This window comes from Chiloscyllium plagiosum, unplaced genomic scaffold (assembly GCF_037043375.1).
Source record: "Chiloscyllium plagiosum isolate Xiang-an unplaced genomic scaffold, Cpla_swu_hap1 HiC_scaffold_25, whole genome shotgun sequence".
NCBI classification, from domain to species: Eukaryota; Metazoa; Chordata; class Chondrichthyes; order Orectolobiformes; family Hemiscylliidae; genus Chiloscyllium; species Chiloscyllium plagiosum.
In genome coordinates this window covers 33,393,997-33,417,137 of record NW_028270163.1, presented here as the reverse complement: position 1 = coordinate 33,417,137, position 23,141 = coordinate 33,393,997, and the positions used below count along the sequence as shown (strand labels likewise).

The 23,141-nt window shown below is 38.6% G+C and overlaps 1 protein-coding gene across 5 annotated transcripts in view; it reads right to left on the bottom strand.

The window, feature by feature from the left end:
* Positions 1–22,208, bottom strand: part of LOC122562129 (casein kinase I) — a 67,123-nt gene extending 44,915 nt beyond the window's left edge. For 4 of the 5 annotated variants that reach the window (XM_043714696.2, XM_088000588.1, XM_043714697.2 and 1 more), the window contains exons 1-2: positions 21,825–22,208; positions 2,912–3,022 (exon numbers count right to left, since the gene is read on the bottom strand). In XM_043714696.2, coding sequence (XP_043570631.1) covers positions 2,912–3,022; positions 21,825–21,900 — 187 coding nt within the window. In that variant the 5' untranslated portion in view covers positions 21,901–22,208. The remainder of the gene's footprint in view (positions 1–2,911; positions 3,023–21,824) is intronic. The other variant, XM_043714694.2, reaches the window with a different exon arrangement.
* Between the last annotated feature and the right edge of the window lie 933 nt (positions 22,209–23,141).

Here is a 23,141-nt window from a genome sequence, read left to right as displayed (position 1 = left end):
AGCCCCAGCCTGTTCAGCCTCTCCCAATAGCTCAAATCCTCTAACCCTGGCAACATCCTTGTAAATCTTTTCTGAACCCTTTCAAGTTTCACAACATCTTTCCAATAGGAAGGACAGCAGAATTGCACGCAATATTCCAACAGTGGCCTAACCAATGTCCTGCACAGCCACAACATGACCTCCCAACTCCTGTACTCAATACTCTGACCAACAAAGGAAAGCATACCAAACGCCTTCTTCACTATCTACTACAACTCCACTTTCAAGGAGCTATTAACCTGCACTCCCAAGATTTCTTTGTTCAGCAACACTTCCTAGGACCTTACCATTAAGTGTATAAGTTCTGCTAAGATTTGCTTTCCCAAAATGCAGCACCTTGCATTTATCTGAATTAAACTCCATCTGCCACTTCTCAGCCCACTGGCCCATTTGGTCAACATCCTGTTGTAATCTGAGGTAACCTTCTTCGCTGTCCACCACAACTCCAATTTTCATCTACAAACTTACTAACTATTCCTGAAAGAACTGAAACCAATATGGTCATTCTAAAAGATGAAAGACTTAAACAATCCAGGTCTTTTTCTATATACTATTTCAGTTGCATCAAACTGTAAACTTTTGCTCTAAATTTTATGTCTTACGATCTTATACTCCACAGCCACCTAATAAAGGAGCAGCGGCCCAAAAGCTAGTGCTTCCAAATAAACCTGTTGGACTATAACCTGGTGGTGGTGATTGTTAGCTTGGCATAATTCAGAACAGGTCTCATGAACCATCTTCATTCCTCTATTTCACTTGAAATGAAAGATAAGCCCAAAACACAGTCTACTAAACTTCATATTGAAATAAGTTCAATATTGTTGATTCTGATAACATCTCAGGCACAGCAACCTGACCCATGTGGCCACACTTTATAAATCCAGATATAGTGATTATTCTGACAGTAACTGAGCCTGCTCTGTATTCACCCAACATTCAATGAACAATGATCACAAGTTGCTAAGAGTGAGCTATCCCCTTTCACAGCCTTTGAAGTCAACTTATTGGTAGCATTATTCCTGACATCTTGGCAGATGTTGATCAACATGTTAAATTGCCCGTAGTGTTAGGTAAGGGGTAAATGTAGGGGTATGGGTGGGTTACGCTTCGGCGGGTCGGTGTGGACTTGTTGGGCCGAAGGGCCTGTTTCCACACTGTAAGTAATCTAATCTAATCTAATCTAAACAGCAGAAACTGTGGATCCAAATTTGGGACCTCCTTCATTATCGTTCAGAACCAAGTGAGAGTCATACAGCATGGAGACAAACCCTTCGATCCAACTTTTCCATGCTGACCCAGACATCCTAAATAAATTTAGTCCCAACTGCCAGCATTTGACCCATTTCCCTGTAAACTCCTCCCATTCATATACCCATCCAGATGGCTTTTAAACGTTGTAATTGTATTAGCCTCCACTTTTGAAATACCGCGTGCAATTCTGGTCTCGCTATGGGAAGGATTTTGTTAAACTTGGAAGGGTTCAGAAAAGATTTGTTTCCTTTATTCATTCACAGGATGATGGTGTTGCTGGCTTGGCATCATTTATTGCCCATCCTTCATTTCCCACAACGCAGTTGAGAGTCAACCCCATTGCTGTGGGTCTGGAGTCACATGTAGGCCAGACCAGGTAAGCATGACAGTTTCCTTCCTTACAGGACATTAGCGAACCAGGTTTTTTTTCTGACAGAAGGGCTTATGCCCGAAACGTCGATTCTCCTGTTCCTTGGATGCTGCCTGACCTGCTGTGCTTTTCCAGCAACACATTTTCAGCTTTTTTTTCTGACAATCAACTTTGGATTTATGGTTATCATTAGATTCTTAATTACAGATTTCTGTTCAATTCACATTCTACCATCTGCTGTGGTGGGATTTGAAAGAGGTCCCCAGAACCTTATCTGGATCACTAGTTTAACAGACCAGCAATAATACCACTAGGCCATCACCTCCCATTTTTTGCTGTCCAATTTTGCTGTCATCTCCAAACTTACTAACCATGCCTCCTATGTTCACATCTAAATCATTTATATAAATGACAAAAAGCAGTGGACCCAGCATCGAGCCTGGTGGCATTCCGCTGGTCACAAGCTTCTCGTTCCAACAGTGCCACATTTCCCAAATCACAAGTAGTGCATATTCCGACATCCACACCGAAGGAAACAATGGGGGGGGAGAAAACAGATTTCAAAAATAAGCTCCAAATGTTACTAGCTCTGGGTGAGCCAGAAGGGAAGGAAGTTTTATTTGTGGCATTTTGCTGCATTCACAGAATGAGGAAGATCATATCTGCGATTGCTAATCTAAGCTTCTTCCTCATTTATTCCATCACACATTGCAGATTTTAGTCACAGAATCTGATGCGCCAGATCAGTGAATGAAAGTGTGAAGTGCAGTTTGTGCCACTGCAAAAAAAAAAGCATTGATCATGTTTGCCTCCAGATGAGAATAATACCACTTTATTCTGAAACAGAACTGTCATTATTTAGGCCCTAAAGTCACCAAAATATTGGATGCAATCTACTAACTCTCTGCGTCAGTAACACATTTTGTTAAATTTAAAATCTCTACTACTGAAATGAAAAGGTGCTTTGATCTTATTAACAATAATGTAACATCCATTATTCTAAACCAAACGGAATAGGTAATGATTGAGTGGATTGGACAAGTGGAAAGGAAAGAAATTTACTCCATTAATAAATATTGTTTGTGACTGAGGCAAGGAAAATGCAACAAACCAACAATGTCCTTTAAGTAATCCCATAAGACTTGATACCACTATCCAGAAACATGTACAGCACCCAAAAAAGCCTCTAATTCTACCAATACAATGCAGAATTAAGTGAGTAAGGCAAAATAAGGTGAAGTGAAACCTTACCACCTCCTTGCATCATCTTGTATATCTTGCTCTCAATATGTAGCTGTGGGTGTTTGGTTTTCACACATTCCAGCTTAATGGCCACCTCCTCTCCTGCAGCAATGTCAGTTCCTATAAGAAAACAAGTGAATTTCACCGAAAGGGTGACAGATTTGCAAAAGGCACCGCATCACCATTTACGTCAAGGTAATTAATCTCTTTACATAAAACTGTAAAGTCAAAGCACTTCCTCAGAATTCTATGAGCAGGCAACTAACCAGATCGATGCACATGTTGAGAGAATAATCCATTTAGGACTTCAGACTTCATAAATATCGGTTTGGAGTACCAAAAGAGGGAAGTTATGTTGAACTTTAATAAATTTTGGTTCGGACACATGGCTCCAGGAAAGGAGAATATTAGCTACAGAGTCAGAGTTGAAGAAGAAAGGTTCATTTTCTTTGAAGCAAAGTAGATTTGATAGAAAGTGCACTAGTTCAAGACAGGGTTAGATAAGGTGGACAAAGAAATAAATGACCTGGTTAGAGAGAGGTGATGGAAGGAAACTCACTGCTCTAACGCATGTGCAACTGAGGCAAGGAAAATGCCACTGGCCTTAAGTATAGATTTAAGGTCCATGGCAGGAGATGCAAGAATGAGGGGGAGCATGGAGTGATAATCATCCAAAATTCAAGTGTGCTTGAATGTAGTGGAAGCAGAGTCCCTTGGAACAATTCCAGTAAATGCCTTCTGCACCCAGTCAAGACCCTTTCACATCTTTTCTGAAGTGCTGTGCCCAGGTTTGGTAACAATACTCTAGTTGTGGCTGAACCACAATTTATGAAGGTCTAGTGTGAACTTCAAAAGGAAACTAGATGGACAATTGGGGAATTAAACTGTAATGATAAAGGGATAGAGTACAGAGGAGGACTCACTGGATGGCTCTACAGAGAACTGGCAGAATGAACTCCTTTCATGCCACATTATGACTATTTATAAGTTAAGATGTAGTCAATTTATCACAAAAGAAATATTGAAATCAGCACTCACTTGCAACATTGCACTTTCAGTATAATAGCATCAGAGGCAGCTGTAATCAATACAATTGGTAGCTCCCAGGATTGCCTCCAAAGGCAGATATTTACAAATTCTGAAGTGACTTAAAACATCAAAAGGTGGGAAAGTAGTACCAAGTCATTTATTTATCGTGTTTATTCAGTCACTTTACACAACGGTTTTCCTTGTTCTTATACATGTGCAACTATTTTTTAAGGACACAAATGTTATTCCTCAAAATGATCAACAAATAAACGAGTACATTATAAGTGGAATAGTAACCATGTCAAACACTGGCAATTTGTTTCAACTCCCTTGTAGCCAGCCTTATGCTATCCTGTATAAAACACGCAGTATTACAAACGGAAAGTATTATCCCTCTCAAAGGCGCTGCTTTATATTTGCAATCTGCATTCCATCTGCTTAGAGGTTGTTGAATAAATTCAGACAAATCACGATTCCTACAAGTTTGGGATAAATAACTTCTTCTAAACTGTACACATCCAATGAGAAGGAAACAACTAGAAAATGGGGCACCATATTTTGCAGAACAAAATCAATACAGTATCTTTACAAGTTACTTTACCGAAACACATTTGATACAGTTGATCCAATTCCAAACAGACAAAGAATTTTCCCCCAAACATTCCAGTCAATATATAGGTTTCAAGGTATAGTCTAAAAGTGACTAGCAAATTCTGTTTGCATTTTGAAAATGTTACAATGTCTACAGATAGTGGACCCTGATAATCCTTCTGTAGTGAAATGTGCAATGTTAAGACACATGCTAAGAGAACTAAAAGGCATATTGTCTATTACTGAAAGTGCACCATTATATACTGAAATTCCACCTACAAAAGGACAAGTGTGTGAACAGAGAAAATGGGGAAATCAGAGTTGATGTTCAGGGCAGCTAGACAGAATTCAAATTGCTTGCACCAAGTAAAACAGAGATCAACCAGGATCAAGAATAAAACCGTCAAGTAGCTAATGGTACCATGACAAGTTAGTGGTTACTGAAGGCCCATTTCCAAAGCTCAGGGCACTATTGTGGGAATTTCTTGAAGTATCCTTGATCCAACCACCATTAATCGTTTCAATTGCTATAATTGTGCAATTACAATTCTAGTGAAGTGCTCCATTCATAACTATCAAACAATAAAGCAGGTCCATGATAATATTCACACTTGCAATTGTACAAGGTTAATATTCAAACTACATTTTGAGGAGAAAGTGAGGGCTGCAGATGCTGGAGATCCGAGCTGAAAATGTGTTGCTGGAAAAGCGCAGGTCAGGCAGCATCCAAGGAACAGGAGAATCGACGTTTCGGGCATAAGCCCTTCTTCAGGAAGGGCTTATGCCCGAAACGTCGATTCTCCTGTTCCATTCAAACTACATTTGCCAGGTAATGGCCATTTCCAAGCAAGTCCAAGAAACTCTTTTTGATCTTCAAAAGCATTACCACATCCCTACCACTTTTCTCCATGGGGCCACCTTCTGAACTCTCAGAATTCATACAGATCAATAAGACAACAGTCAGCTGATTCAATATTCACCAATTATCTTTATTGGGTTATTTAAACAGCATTCACAAAGCTCAACACCATCTAGTTTAAAAGTGCACTTTACTGTTGCCAATGCTAAAAATGTCAATGTCCATCTTCTCTACCACCAGACTGTGGCTATGACATGTCCAATACACAAGATGTAGTCAAATATAATAAAACTTGTTTTGACAGAATCCCCCATTCTCTATTGCAAAGTAGATAGAAGAATACAACTTCCCAGTCTCTCAGTACGCTGACTTATGCATACTTTGTTGTTCTGGAATCAACATCCTATTTTTGGCACTAATTTCTTAGGGGCTATAACAGTGGCTGGTACAGAAAATTTACATATAACATTGAAGCAATATGTATTTTCTTCCGAGGGTGATAGTCTCACCTTCATCTAATCATATACATCTTGCCAATGAGGACCTTAGGTCGGAAATGTTATTTCAATTCCATCAGCTTGATGAGCACATAAGCTCAATTCAGAAAAAGTCACACTCAACATCTGACAATTTCAACAATATCCCTGTGTTTAAAAAGCTTAAGAAACACAGGTCTGTAAACAGCATGAGTGGTAAGGCTGTAAAGGAAATTGTGGGTTATTTTACGTGTAGAGAAGCTGACAGTAAAATGATAAACATTCATGGTAATGTGACCTTTAAAACAGCATATTTAATGTCACAGGTTGACTCTTTTTTATTCCTATATATATATATATATATATTTTCAAGTTAGAAAATGAAGTAAACAAATTAATTTTATCTCAACAATATGTTTATAATGTCACACAGTAGTGCTTTCACTGCTATGATCGGTGAGAAATATGTTTATGCTCTCTTCGCTTCTCTGCAAAAAAAAGTGCCAGAAGGAAAATTACAGGTGACTCCTCCAAACTGTAGCATGCTCTCAAGACAACAGTTGGATCATACAACAGGAGCAGGAAAGTACTGGCATCTATTAATATGTTGCTTGTAGTGATCTTGGAACAGTTTGAGGTGAGGAAGAGTAATTGTATATAAAGCAATTATACAAAAATAAAATGTATTTGCCCAAGTGTATCCTTGCCTGCAGCAATACATTAAATAAGCCTAGTGCAGACCCTGCACAGTGTTCACCCCAATCAGTAACCCAATGCTAATGCAATTACTGTACATCATAATTACCTAGAACTAACACAGACCAACATAATAGACTTGAAAAAAAACTAATTTCTGATTAGCTTATAGTCCCAAATGTTGGGATTTAACTGAATTTACAGGTCCATGTATTCATTCGTCTAAATGTCAACTCAAAATTTTAAAGAACACAACCTTGATGATAACAGCAATATTAGCAATGGTAACTTTCAGAGAAGTCTACTTTGTAAAGTGTTTCGACAAAATAAACAGAAAATAGAAAAAAAAACAATTTGAAAATGGATAAAAGAAACATGGAAAAAAGTAACTGCAACAGCGAATTTACAAAACTTTACCAAGTCAACATACTTAGGAAAGAGCCAAGATAAAGTGAATTAATCTTGAAAACTTTGGGATTCAAACACAAGAACAAGGGAATTTTAAAAATATGCCTTTTTGTTTTACTTGTTTCTTGTTGCACTTTTTCAAGAATCTTATAGCATGCAGAACATTTATTTTAAAATTCTTTAACCGTATAAATGAATGAAGGTGAAACTGCTACCATCAGCACTGCAACAAGCATCTACAAAGTAATAATAAAAACTTCAACAGAAATTCACACATCATTCAGATTCCAAATGGAAAAACAGTAATCTTGGCAGTATTGATTAGAGATCAGATGTTTCTCTGCTAGGTAGGAACAGGAAATCAAAGGGCAATTCACCAGATGTTCTCTTGTACAACTTTCCTACCTCCCAAAGAGTTGCAATATTGGATACCAAATGATTTTTGACTTCGACTAACCCTGAAGGGGGAAAATATAATAGGGAAAGGATTCATACAAGGAAATGATACTTAAGCAGGCCACAATATAACGCAAGTTGGTTGTTAGATAGCAATTTAAACCTAAAATTGATAAAACCGTAAGGAAATAACTGAAAAGCAAGTTTGTCCAATTGCTGGTTAACCTTTGCCAATGTAACTACTTGAAGGGTACTGCTGTGGTTTAGCATGAATGACTTTACGAGCCATAACTAGAATTTACACATTCACCCATGCGACTTTTAGATTAGTATTAGTGAACTATTATTGCTGTAGTGCACAGTTCAATTCTGGAAAGTATTTCATCTAATAATTCAATATTTTAAATGCTGTATTACTTCAAAAATCATTACCATATAAGGAAATAGATTTCATTTTTAACCATACACGTTAACCATACTTGCAACACAAGAATCAAATTAGTTAGTGTGTTTCTAGTCTTAGTCCCAAGTCTGCTGAGCAATCCGTTTCTGAAAGTATTCCAGCCACAGTATCTCAGCAGAGCTGCCAAACAGATACATGAATCAGGAATAGGCCACTGTGCTGCATCAATTAATAAAGGTAATGGCTGATCTGATTAGTCCACATGCCCCCTACCCTTGATAACATTTCACATCCTTATCACAAATTTATTTACCTCTGCCTTAAAAATATTCAGAAAGTGTTCCTCCACTTTTCCAGGAAGAAAATTATCACCCATCTTAATTGACCAGTGACCCCTACTTCTAGTCTCTCACAACAGGAAACATCTTCTGTACAGAAATCTCAGGATCCTATGTTTTAATCCAGTCACTTCTTACTTTAAATGTCAATGGAATACAAACCTAGCTTGTCCAACCTCTCCTCAAAAGTCAATCCGATTCATTGCACATATTTAATTTGAATTGCTTCTGACACATTTACATTGGTACTTCAGGCGTGGTCTCACCAATACTCTGTAAATATGAAACATAATCTCCCTACTTTAGTATTCTTTTCCCCTTGCAAAAAACATTCTATTAGCTTTCCTAATTATTTGTTGGACCAGCAATACTAGCCTTTTAATTTCATGAACGAGGACACCCCAGATCCCTTGACATCTCAGAGCTTTGCAATCACTGTGTAGATACTTGTTTATTCTTCTGCCAAAATTGAACATTTTATATTTTCCTCTATCATACTCCAGTTGCAAGATATTTGCCCATTCATGAACTTGTAAATGTACCTTTGCAGATTCCTATGTACTCTTTTGCAACTTATCTTTCTACATATCTTTGAGCCATCAGCAAATCTTGCAATCATGCTTTTGGTCCCTTCACCCAAGTATTATATATAACTAGACAGTTGAGGCCTCAGCCAAAACTCCAATGGCAAACACGCACATCTTGCCAACCAGAAAATGACTGTGCCTGTACATTGTTTTCTTTCCAATGCAACATTACTCACTTCTATCCAATGCAGCATGACTTTTTTTTAATTTTCCATAATAACCTCTGATGTGGCACCTAATCAAATGCCTGAAAGTCTCTACTTACAGCACTCTACTTGTTCTCCTTTATCTATGGCACATTTTGTCAATTAGAAATATAGGTTCTTTTAAAATTTAAACAGGATAACTCCAAAGTTGATTGAAAGCAGATGATGTTCATAGTCTTTGTGTTTAATTTGATGAAAGTTATAAATTAGTTACCTCCGTTGGCAGAATGGCTGGTTTGTAACACAAAATGATGCCAACAGCAGGGGTTGAATACCTGCACTGGCCAAGCTAACCATAAACACCTCTTAGCCTCTTCTCTTGCAAAGGGTGCGGTGACCCTCAGGTTAAACCAGTTGTCTCTCTCTAATGACATTGGGACTTTGGCAACTTTACCATAGGTTCTCATGGATCATGGTAACCCTATCTAGTTAGATATCAGGTGTCTCAGTCTGGTTAGCTCAAATGGTTAAAATGCGGTACCATTAATGGCAATCCCTGTACAGACCAACGCTGCTGGCAACCAAGCAAGAATTAACTCAGTAATGTTCAAGTTCCTCCTGCTCCAGTGATCTGTCAATACATGTCTGAACGGCTTGATGAAAAACATTTATTAAGGGAATTGGAGGTTAAAAACATGTCTGCAAAGTACAAATTCAAAGCCATAGCTAACAATGTTGTTGTCACCTTTATATATAAAAATAAACATGGTATTCAATGAAAGGTCTTGTGGCGCAGTGGCTGCATCTCTGCCTTTGGGCCACAAGTCCCACCAGCTCCAGAGGCGTATAATTACAAACTCTAAATAAGCTGTTGAGAAAATAATAAGAGCATGGTTTAATCCATAGCAATGCGGTTAACTTGAGAAAGTGTATAAAGTAAGAGCAGGTAGGGAAAGAATTAAGTTTTGAATTTTGTGAAGCAAAGGTTCAGCTAAACATGACTCAGATCAGTTAAGAACTTGCAGTAAACAATGAGGTGTTGGAGACAAGGGCAGTGGTTTAACAAGGTGAAAAAGCATTCATTATGTAAAGCCATTTAACAAGATGAAGAAGCATTCAGTATGTAAAGTCAGTTAACAATGTGAAAAGCCTTCATTACGTGAAGCCAGTTATTCATTGTACAACGTCAGATGGTTTAATATTTACTATTGACATTCACTGATTGTAACGGTCACCAATTCAAAATGTATGTTGCCTTATCTTGAGGCTCCGGCCCGCAAGTGACTATATAATTCATTAAGAAATTGCTGTTTGCGAGAAGACCAAGAACTCATGTCTCCGTGCACACGGGCGATCGTTCTCTCTCCCTCCAGGGCCCGGATTAAAGATGAAGGAGATAAAACTATACTTTGTCTGAGAGTTTTGCTTTGACTGAGGCAGAAACGGGACGACAGACTCTAAACTGTTGGGAATGGGTGATAAGTGTTAGATTAGCCAGCGAGATCCAATGAATTTAAAAAATTTTAAAATTTCATGGCAGCACGTGCACTTGCCTTCTCTTCAGGAGGCCTCCTGTTTTCTAACTGGAGGTGGAGTTTGTGTTGCTTGCAGCAATCCCATGCAATTGTAGATAAAGGTGGCTCACAAACTCCCAGCCAAACTATATAATTTGCAGTGTTGTGGAGTTGGTGGACTGTATATACATTGACCATCGGAGATTGCACCCCTTGTTTAGTTATTTAAAGAATTTATTGCTATCCTTCTGGCTGCAGTTGAGCCCCATGTTTGTAATCTTTGGACACCTGACAAAGGATGTAGCCAGGTCAACAGACCTCCTCATGTGCTCACTCCTGAATTGGTCCTGGCTAAGGCAATCAACAATCCTAGGCAGCTGGTACATTTTTCCCCCTCTTGCTGTGGTAATGTCCCTACCTCTTGGCCAGAAGGCCTGGATTCAAGTCCCACACTCTCCAGAGGTCTGTCAAAACATACCTGAACAGGTCAATTAAAAATATCTATTAAATAAAGCATTACTCTGGGCATATAAGGAGATACTACATCAACAAAAGAAGAAAAATAACCTGGTGTTTATGACAGTATCCCCACCTCTGAGCCAGAAGGCCTGTGTTCAAGTCACACCTGTTCCAGAGGTGTGTCATGTCTGAACAGGTTGGTTTAAAAATATCAAGAGCTGAGATCGCCTGTAATTTATTGTAATGGTGTTAATTTGCTAATTTGGTTGCAGATGTATGGAGAGATGAGCACTGCAGGTCTAGACTGCATTATTTCCTCTTCCAACTGCATCTTAATTTAGCCCATTCAACTTCCCCCATCTATCCTTCCATTTTGTTATTGCCCCATGCTATGGAGATGAGAATGTTGTGGTACAGTGGGAGTGTCGCCATCTCTGGGCCAGAAGACACAGGTTCATGTACCACTGGTTCCATAAGTGTCTATAACATCTCTGAACAAGCTGAATTAGAAAAAGGGAGTTCCGGAGAAAGGTCTTATGGCACAGTGGCAGTGCATCTAGCTCTGAGTCAATAGATCTGGATTCAAGTCCCACTTGCACTGAATGTATCAATGACATGTCTGAAAAAGGTTAAGAAAATTTGGAGAGCTTGTGATGTGGAAAGTACTGTTCATGCCTTGGAGATGTTAATGACACATTCCAACAGGTTGACTTAAAAATAAAAGGATTCATGTGGACCAATGGGAGAGTCTGGTTATAATAGTGTCATATAGTGTTGGTTAGGCCACAGCTAGTGCACAGAGTTCAGGTTCCCACACTATAGGAAGGACGTGATTGTTCTGGAAAGGAAGGAGAGGACATTCATCAGGATGTTGCCCACACTGGAGAGTTTCAGCTGTGAAGATAGACTCCATAGACAGAGTTGTCTTTCTTGGACAGAGAAGGTTAACAAAATTGAGAGCATAGACAGACAACAGAAACAAACATTTCGTCTTAGTAGAGAGGTCAATTACTGGGAGACATAGATTTAATATAAGGGACAGGAATACGAAAGGGGATTTAAGGAAAATTTCTTTCCATTGAGGGGGCACTGGGTCTCTGGAACGCATTGCCTGAAAGGACATTAAAGACAAAAACCATTGTACCACTTAATTATTTAGGCAATCACTTGCAGCATCAAAGCATACAAGACTATGGACCAAGTCCTGGGAATCAGGATTAGAGTAAATAGGTGTTTGATTACCAGTGTGGACATGAAGGGTTGAAGGGTCTTTCTTCACACGGCAATACTCTATGGCTCTAACAGACACAGTACTAAAATTAGATTTCAAATTAGAAGTGGGAAGGAAAAGTGAAATGATAAACCATGGAAATAAAAATGAGAGTTTTAAATGCAATGAAAAGTTGTGAAATAATGCATTTTAGAAATCAGAGAATAACACTATATGCAGTACTGTAGTTAGATTTCAATTCAAGAACTGTGTACAATACATTCCACCTTATTATGGAATGGCAATAAAAAAATACTGGAATACCTGAGTAATAGGTGATCTCATTAAAGTTAAGCCCTGACTCCTGGTTCTTCCTACATAATGGCTCATCACTAAGTCAAGCCCACTCTGGTACAAGTCTATCTAATTTGAAGGCTTCTCGTGTCTGTTCAGAACAAAACCCTTTTTGGCTTCTTCAATGCTCGTTGTGGGGCAGGGTTGGTAGTAACAGACTGCAATCAGCTGATGATGGGGGGGGGGGGGGGGAATTCAACATCCCCAAAAATAAGTATTAGATCATGCCACCATTTGGTTGAAAATTTCATCTCAGAAACTGGACTTTTGTGTAAGTGGTGCAAATGCAGAGTAAAGGATTAACTAGGATTTTATGATAGATCAGGAGACAGAAGCCTCTGGTCAGACCACATTTGGAGTATTGGGCACCATATCTCAGGAAGGATGTATTGGCCCTCGAGTGTGTTCAAAGGAGGTCCATGAGAATGGTCCTAGGAATATAAAGCTTAACAATTAAAGAACGTTTGAGGACTCTGGGTCTATACTTGATGGAGTTGAGAAGGATGAGAGGGAATCTAATAGAAACTTACAGAATGCTGAATGTCCTGGACAGAGTGGATGGAGAGACTAAGACCCGAGGGCACAGTCTTAGAGTAAAGGGAATACCTTTTAGAACAGAGAGAAGGAGAAACTTCTTCAACCAGAGAGTGGTGAATCTATGGAATTCACTGCCACAGAAGGCTGTGGAGGCCTGGTCATTGAGTACATTTGAGATGGAGATACATTGGTTCTTGATTGTCAAGGGGATCAAGGGTTATGAGGAGAAAGCAGGAGAATGGGGTTGAGAAACTTATCAGCCATGATTGAATGGCAGAGCGAAATTGATGGGTTGCATGGCCTAATTTCTGTTCCTATGTCTTATGGCACAAAACACTACATAGGACAAACAGGAAGACAGCTAACGATCTCTATCCATGAACACCAACTAGCTATGAAACGACACGACCAGCTATCCTTAGTAGCCACACACACAGATGACAAGCAACATGAGTTCGACTTGGACAACACTACTATTATAGGACAAGCCAAACTGAGAACAGCCAGGGAATTCCTAGAGGCATGGCACTCATCCACAGATTCTATCAACAAACACATCGACGTGGACCCAATATACCGACCACTGCAGCGGACAGCTGGAACTGGCATCCGGAAGCAGCAGAGACAAACCACTATAAATGCTGGAGAAAACAACACAGAAGTACTTCACAGGAGGCTCCCAAACACGGAGGATGTCACCCAGACAGGGGACGAAACGTCTGCAACACAAATTCCCAGCTCAGCGAACAGAACCACAACAACGAGCACCCGAGCTACAAATCTTCTCACAAACTTATGTCTTATGGTCTTAGTATTAAAGAACTTGAATTCAATAAAAATCTTGAATTGAGAGTCTAACGACAACCATGAATCAATTCATTCTCAACGGTCAGAAAAGCCCACCAGGTTCACGAACATCCTTAAGGGAAGGAAACTGTCATACTTATCTGGTCTAGCCTACTTGAGACTCCAGACCCACAGCAATGGGGTTGACTCTTAACTGTTTTCTGGGCAATTAAGAATGGGCAATAAATGCTGGCCTAGTCAGCAATGCCCTCAGCCTGTGAATAAATTTTTAAAAATGATACTAAATAATCAATACTTCTTTGCAGTGGCTCTGCAATTTGGATTTCAAACTATGAGTTTTTTCAGTGTAACATTCACTTTCTTTTTAAAATCTACAGATTCAACTCAAGAAACTAGACAGAACTATGCATGGCATTAGAGTGATTCACATTGTTTAGAAAGAATCAAAACATTTCACATTTGTATTATACCAGTAATAAGTTGATTTAACTAAAACTTCTGCAACGTTCTGTCAGTTTTATTTCCTTCCTAAGTTGCACACAAAGTACAGTTCACACAAAATCTTGGTATGCTGTGGTGAGTGGTAAAGATTTTAAAGGTAATTTTTATTTTGCTGAAAAATAAAAGGAAGGAGGGACATCCTAAAATTTGGAGTTCCCTTCATTTAAAAAAAAACACACCATTTGTTGCTCAATTTAAGATTTACTGAAATACAACAGTTGGATATTTGTTTTCATCTTTCACTCCCCAAGTACAGTTTTTTTAAAATCAATGTAAAGTCATCCTTAAACAGCAGTCCCAAAATCTTGGATAGAAAAAAAAATCATTCTTTGGAGATTTTAGTAATGTTAAAAAAAATACAGTAGACTGTTAGAAATTGGAGCTGACAACTGAGAACGCAAGGGTGATGCTCAGAAAATGAAGATCCATTAAGTAGGCTGCATTGATTTTGCAAATCACAGCTTTAAAAAACAGCATTCCAGAATTAAATCCCAAGTGCCGGGTACAAAAACAAATGGACAGGCCAGATTACATCTACATCAATAGGAAGAAGTGCAGTTTACGGCCAGTAATAACTCAAATAAATTATAACCAGGTTGAAGGTTGTAATACAATATTACTAAACAGGAATGACATTAGCACACTTTGGATTTCATTATGACGGAGGAAGAATTATTGCTGAAACTGTTGTATACCAATGTGAAATTATACTCTCTTCTTTGCAATGTTTCATTGTTCAAATGTCTAACGATTTAAAAAAAATGCTGGTTATTTGTTTTCAAAGGCATTGAAATTTTGATGGAGTAACTAAAAACAACACACTGTTTTTGAGACACAATCATGCAAGTGACCCATGTGTCGCTCCTTTTTGAGTATAAAGGCTAACATATAATTTAAATCAAATCAGCTTCCTCATGACTTCTCTTTTACCCTTATCCTCCCTACACCATCCAATGATTAAGGTTCTCCCATGTCTCTGACAATACAACTTAGTAAAAGTTCATTAAAATTTGCATAAAATGTGGGGTTACGCAGAGGGCTTTGTTCTAGCCACGTCTCTGAAGTGCATTAGTTAATGCTGAACTGTTGCTCAAGGTCAGGAGCTACAATTTTTCCATGCTGTGGTAGGACAGATTGGTAACATAGTGAAAATAAATCTTCTCTGAAGTTACAAATATTTAAAGGCATAATACTCATTTGTGGTAGAATTCTCACCTCTGAATCACAAGATTCTGGGTTCAAGCCCCATTCCGGGGTACGAGCACAAAAATCATGGCTGACTCTCCAGTGCAGCACTAAGGGAGTGCTGCATAATTGGAGGTGACGTTTTTCAGATGAGGTGTTAAACTGAGCCCAAGTGGACAAAAAAATCCCAAAGCAAGCACTATTCCAAAGCATTGCTCATAACCATCATTGGTGTTGTGGTCAATACCTAACAGCACTAAAACAAATGATCTAGTTATTATCTTGTTGTTGTTTGAGAGAGCTTGCTGGGTTTCCTATGTTTCAACATCTATTACACTTGAAAAGTGCTTTGTTGGCTGGAAAAGTACTTTAAGATATTAGCTGGTCAGGAAGAATGCTATATAAATGTAGTTCTTTTCATTCTGTAAACTTAGGGTTAGGAAGTTCCACTGCATATTTGTTATTTAACAGTGAGTAAACACTGAGTCAATTATACACAATCATCCTGTTGAGGTCCATTTGATGAAAAATATGTTTCACAACACATCATTCTTCTTGCTGGTGTCTCAAGACAGTAATTAATTCCTCGAACTAAAGAGGACCACATGTAACTTCCTGTTCCCATGTAAAACATCATGTATAAGAACACAAGTTCACCACTTATCAATACTTAAGCATAACACTGAAAGCAATTAGACCAACTTTAAGCAACTGTTCTTCAACTATACCCTTCATTTCAATAATATGCACACCAATAAGTTTTATAGTTCTATTTTTGCACATTTGAACAGCGAGCGGAACAAGCAGATATTTGAATGGAAGATCAAGTGGAAAAGTTACTATTAATTAAGTCAGAGAGTAATCAATAAAGTGGAATGGACTTTTAGAAAGGCATGCACTATTTAAATTTATTGTTGCTTATCTTATTGTTCCTGACATCAAGACAACCAAGTGGACTCCTGGCATTTTTATCGGTGAAATTTTGTACATGCTACAGATGGTGCTCATAATTCAACCAACATAAGATGGTCATTTTACTGGGCCCCAAAATCATGTGTTCACATACAGATGCCATGTAAGTGAACCCACTTGTACATTAATTGCATTAACCAACCTAAATGCACAGGAATTTAAAAGAAATCTCAGAGCAAACTCCTGAGTGGCAAAAAAAAAGAGACTACTCACAAAATGCATGAAGTGCAAAGCTAATTTCAAACTAAGAGACCAAATGTGCTATGAGAACAGAGAGCAACCACTGGCCAAAGGTTAAGGCGGCAGTATTGGCTTGAAAGTCATCAGAGTAGGTATCTCACCAGAAATGTAACATGTATCTATTCATTTGTGGAGCAAATCAGAGCCCAACAAAAATTTTAGAACAAAACTTGTTGGTGTTGCCACTTCATGCAACAAAAAAGTCTAGCATTGTGATAGAGTGCCAAGATTGCTCAGAGATGACAAAATACTTTGATGTCGCACTATTGGTTCCAGAGTTTCTGCAGTGGGCTGATTAAACACAAGCTTTCATTATGGCACTTCAGCAGAGTAGTGGGGGAATAATTCAGAAAGTGAAATTGTCGTATTTGAGCCAGTGCAGGACATTTATGATAATGCCACAACCAAAACAACTCAGAACATATCTGATGAATGCTTTGCATCAGATGCCCAAAAGCAAGCTTATTGTTTTTAAAATGCTTTATGGTTCAAAGCATTTTTGTCCAGTTATATTATTCAATACGCTGGTGCATTGATATGAATTACCAGTGTTATTTTCTTTTTACTCTTCTAAATGGCAGCTACCCAGACTCATGCCAGCAATTCACTTTTATGCGACCCCTGTTTTGGGAGGGACTTCTAAGAGCTACAAAGGTTCACGTGTATGCTGACACCCATGGTAGGAAGTGAAACAAATGGAAGCCACCCACCCATGCACATCTGGAGAAGCAGCCTTCCCATTTGTCCAAAACAATAACTTTGCTTGGATACAAACAGACTTCCAAAAAGAGCAATTGCCACTTTGCTTCCCGCCTGTGTCATGTGTCAAATGGCTTCAGTAGACATGTTATGACATCAGATTCACACACTACTGTTCTCAAAAAGGAAAGATTGGGGAATTTGAAGGTGTCAGACAAAACACATGTCACAAATCACCTTTAAGTATAAACAAGCTTGCTTGAACATTTCACACTGCAGCTTTGTGGGTCAAACTATTTAACAGAAAACTCAAATAACATTTAAAGTTGTGTGTTCTGAGCAGAGTTGCTCTCAGGAGATAATTTAATTGAATGACTTCTATTTCATCACAAATCTTCAATAAATTGAGGATGTATTCTTTTAAGTTAACATTTTACAAAAACGCCAAATCAACAGATTGGAAAATGTGAGCACCAAAGGATATCAGAATAGAGTGGCAAAGGACAAGTCCAGAAAGGGTTCTAAGACAAGGGCAAGAATTTAACATTTTAGATGTTGGCAAATTGGAATTTAATAACCCACAAGTACAATTATTGGAAAGACATCAAACTCCGATGCAAAATTAGGGATGCAAAATTCATGTACTGGTAAAACAACAAAGGGAAGTCATCTGCACAACTCTGCCTCTTCAACCACTGGATTCATACCAAATAGTTGTGGCAAAGCATCTGGCAATGCCTGAACCAAGTTCAAGTTCCAAGATCAAATGAAAGGCAACCTTACCCAGATGAGACAGAAGGCAGTAAATCAGTCGTCTGACTTCCGTAGTGGTTTGCTCTAAAAACTGATAAGTGGGGCTAGTTAAGTTCAAATAAAAGCAAGTACTGCACATGCTGGAGATCTGAAGTAAAAACAGAAAGTAGAAGTCCAATATGACTCAAAACATTATTGTATTTCTCTCCAGAGATGCTGACAAACTTGCTAAGTTTTTTTCCAGCACTTTTTGTTCTTATTTCCAATGAGGTTCAAGACTGCTTGAAAAAATCTCCCAACATTCTAGGAGGGGGGTGCAAAAGGTTGTTACCAATTTCTTTATTTTCCTAAATATAATGGATCAAAACTTCACCCTTAGAGATATTTTCGAAAATCAATTTTACTTGCAAAAGCTTACAATCTAATTTTGATTTTGTTCTTTTGTTCTGAAGCTGCTCACTTCGCTAACTGCATGTAAAAGAAAATACAACCTCAAGCAGTATAGTTTTTGTTTAAAGAAAAAGAAAGAATAAAATCCATTAATAGCCAGATGGCACAAGACTGTCAGTCACATTCAAATGGTATTACAAAGTGCTGTTTAGTATCAGCTGGACTGAGTTCAGAATTTAAATAGGACTTGCAGGGTACTTCTGCTTTTGAGATCTATCTACCAAGTACAACATTTTTCTTCAAAACAATAAAGAAAATTGAAAACAAAAACACAAAATAAAGCACTTTGATATTCAATGATGTTTGCGTTCTCATTTGAAACTAACTAGGTCTTTTAGACAGGTTTCATCAACAAAAACTAGTTCTTGCACCTTCTCTAAATCCATCTGAACAGTGTTTTATAAAACAAACTACACAATACAGCTTCAGGACAAAGAAACAAAGGAATCAAGGCCTTGAGGGGGAGGAGGAAGTGACAGGCAATGCACAAGTCACGACAAAAAGGAGAATCCAACCAAGAATATATTGAAAATTGATTCTTAAAACTATGCTTTTTAAAGTATATTCCAACCACGAAAGAGACTCCATTTCATCAAGGAATTCTACACCAAATTTTGATAAAAAAATTTAGGAATAATCTAGGCTGCCATTTAAACAAGTGGAGACTTCCCCACTGAAAGACTAAGATTGTAGAATATGTAGACACAGACATACGAGATCACGCAACATATATTCTTTGTGTAAAGGAAACGGGTCGGGCATAAAATGGCAAAAGACAGTATATCAAAGCAAAAAAAGGCATAATTAGTCCCCAAAATACTAAAAATAGATCAATCATTGGAACCTCTAAGAAGGTGCAAATAGTGCAGATGACCCTAAGTATGACCATAATAAAATTCCCTATATTGGAGTTTTCTGTTTATTATTTAAAGGAAAAATTGATTCCACTATACATTTGAGTTTGTTCACCAAGCACTCATTGACCTGGGGCATATTTGTGTAATAGTGGATGATTCATTTCCTGAAACAATGCAAGCCTTAATCATTTCTGGGCGGCACGGTGGCACAGTGGTTAGCACTGCTGCCTCACAGCGCTCGAAACCCGGGTTCGATTCCCGCCTCAGGTGACTGACTGTGTGGAGTTTGCACGTTCTCCCCGTGTCTGCGTGGGTTTCCTCCGGGTGCTCCGGTTTCCTCCCACAGTCCAAAGATGTGCAGGTCAGGTGAATTGGACATGCTAAATTGCCCGTAGTGTTAGGTAAGGGGTAAATGTAGGGGTATGGGTGGGTTGCGCTTCGGCGGGGCGGTGTGGACTTGTTGGGCCGAAGGGCCTGTTTCCACACTGTAAGTAATCTAATCTAATCTAATCTAATTGTTCATAAACAGGACCAGACAAAATTTGGAAATGGTTTCAATGTGAATTCAGAAGGAAATGAGATATAAGATAGAAATATGGTGCTCTTGAAAATTCACCCAAACATCACCCCACTCGTCTTAAGCAAGATTTCAATGCAGTGACAGCATTAGAAAACTGGGAACAAAGTGCCTGGAAAGTTTCACTATCAGAGCAAGAGCTTTCAGCAGCAGCACTACTGCCTTCAGAATAGTTCTGGAAAATTACCAAACCCAAGATTCTTCTGAGCTCTTTAAGATGTAACAATATCAATGCATTTATATTACAGCAGTACAAGTCATCACAGCAGCTATCTAAAACAGCATCTGGTGGAAGAAGATACTTTTTCATATCAACAAAAGTTTCCAATTTATTTTAGAATATTTAAAATCCATAACAGATTAATGTTTTCCCCAAAAGTGATTACATTTTGCCAATGTTGAAATCAGCAATACACATTTAGGACTTAAGAATCAGTATTCATTATCGAAGTGAAACTGACAAGACAGTGACTCTAGTAATATTGGTGTTATTGCTGAAAATATCTAATTGCTGTTCCACTATTGTTTGCATTGTCAGAGGCTAACTTCTACTGATGATACACAAAACAATTGTTCTAATTATCACAAATAGTTGACTGGATATCAGTTTGTGCAGTTCTGCTGTGTGTACAGCTGATTAGTTCAACATAAAGTTAAGCTCTCCCACATGGTTGCAAGTTACTATTTTGAAGTACTGAGATTAAAAAATTAAACGCTGGAAAATACAGCCAGACTGTCAGCATCTGCAGTACTTTGCTTGTGTTAAGAGACTTCATCCTTCTCAAATATTTAATTTGACTATTTTCTATTCCAGTGATAAACTCAGCTAAAATAAAAGATCAATTTGATTCAAGCAAGAATTAAAACAATCAAATCTTAAAATAATCTTCCTTACAATTGTTCATAACTCCAACTGTTGTTAATGCATTTCCAGAAATACCCAGATGAGAAGTTAACTCTAAGTCTCCTGCTGACAACACCAAAAATGAACAATCTCCACACAGGAAAAGTGATGCTAATTGTGATCTTTCCATGATGACACTGACAGCAATCCTATATGTGAAACCCTAAGCACCTTAAGTTACAAACATGTTAAGGCTCATGCCCATGTACCCACCCCTAGATGTTCAACATTTAAATGATTAATTGCCTTTTCACAAAGATTTATTGATGATTACACTTCCTAACTTTAACCCAAGTACAATTATTGTGGCTTGTATAAGAACAATGGATATTCCTAGCTCCTGTTGAATGATTTTCACCAGGAAATATATCTGATTGCTTACCAACCTCCCACAATTCACTACTTTAGCACTACCAAAACAATTACTTTGAGTCAGCCCCTTCTTCATACAGCACTATCATCCACTTGGTAACTGATAATTTTTGATTTGCATTCACATTACTGGGAAATATTGAAGATTTCAACCACTTCCTCTCTCAATTCCCACACCATGTATTCCCAGGAGCATTACTTCATAGATCAGCTGTTTTTTTTTTAAAAAGCAGCTATGTTGGTTATGCTCCTCTTTCACGATTTCTTTGTTGCTGGGTTGAAATGTCTAATATCCTAGCCTTTGATTGATGGAAGAGTCCATCTGTTCTGGCGAAATGAACCCTGGACATTATCTAATAGTCAGCTCTTTCTATATGTGATCCCTGAGAATCATAATCTTCCCAAGAAGCATTTTGTGGATATGGAGATTGACTATGTGAATGACAGCTTTTCTTTCTCAACTATTACCATGTTCTTTCCCACGGGAGGCCAGTGACACAACATTAAATATGTTTAACAGACTGCTTTTTTAAAGCTGTGTTGTTATGAGGAGGACTATTCTCGCTCTTATTTTGTTCCTAATATCCATTCTCAGTTCTTACCCAGGTAAATATCTCCGAAGGAGCCGCTGCCGATTTTCCTGCCGAGTCGGTACCTGTTTCCCACTCTGAGTTCCATGATGGGTTTCGCCCGGTGCCCACTGTGTGAGTTTGATTTTAACCTGGTTACTCAGGGAAACTCTATTTCTCTCCCTCTGTGTGTCTGTCTGTTCTCAGTCTCTCTGACAGAGGGATTTTCACCAACACTTTTCTCGCTCCTTTCCAAACGCACCCCGACAATATCCGCACCAGACGACACGTTAAATGCCGTAGATTATGCTCCACCGGGTTTTATTGTCATTCTGGCCGCCTGCACGCAGGATTGCATCGGATTCGAATGACTCTCTCTCCCTCTTCCTTCCTCGGCTCTAGCTCGCCATTGCCGGACTGCGAACGGTCTGACATCACATCCGTTGTCTGACGTCACTGACAGGGTGGTGCGCTTGCTGGTGACGTCATACACACTGACCTGCTACTCCTGCAGAGTGGGCATTATCCCAATGTCCTCCGTCTCTACCTCTGCAGGAGATATCAATGACCCACTACCTACCATTAACAGGCAATAGTTTTCAAGTGAGTGCATTTACTAATCAGTAATGACAGACAATTGCCCCTTGTATTGGTCATAAAGCTATTGCCTTGACAAAGCTGATGTAAATATTGAAGTCTTAGATACATTTTGTCCCATGGTATATAAAAGTAGAAGTGATTATCCCATAGGGGAAAACAAACAAAAAAAACACAACTTTTTTGCACATGTCTAACATTGAAGAAATCAGTGTTTATTCTGCACAAAATCCAATGAAAGGTGATTGATGCACACTGTTTGACTCACCTTGGAGCTTCCTGCAGTGTGAGCATTATTTTTATTTACAAGTATTATACTGGTTTTGTCATTGTACTTTAGGACTTGCAATCTGCACATCAAAAAACAAACCATATAGCTCTGCAGTTATTTTAGAATCCATTATCATAAAGACATAAGAACACTTGGAATAATAACCAGCCATTCTTTCCAGCTTTATCAATGAGTCCTTGTACATAATTCTCAAAAAAGGTACCAGGCGGGTTCTGCAAGGAATTAGGAAGGCAAACAGAATGTTTTTCTTTACTGCAAGGGAGATGGAATATATAAGTAAGGAAGTGCTGTGATAATTTAGATTTAATTAGATTTCAGTGTGGAAACAGGCCCTTCGGCCCAACAAGTCCACACCGACCCACCGAAGCGAAACCCACCCATACCCCAACATTTGCCCCTTACCTAACACTACGGGCAATTTAGCATGGCCAATTCACCTGACCATGCACATCTTTGGACTG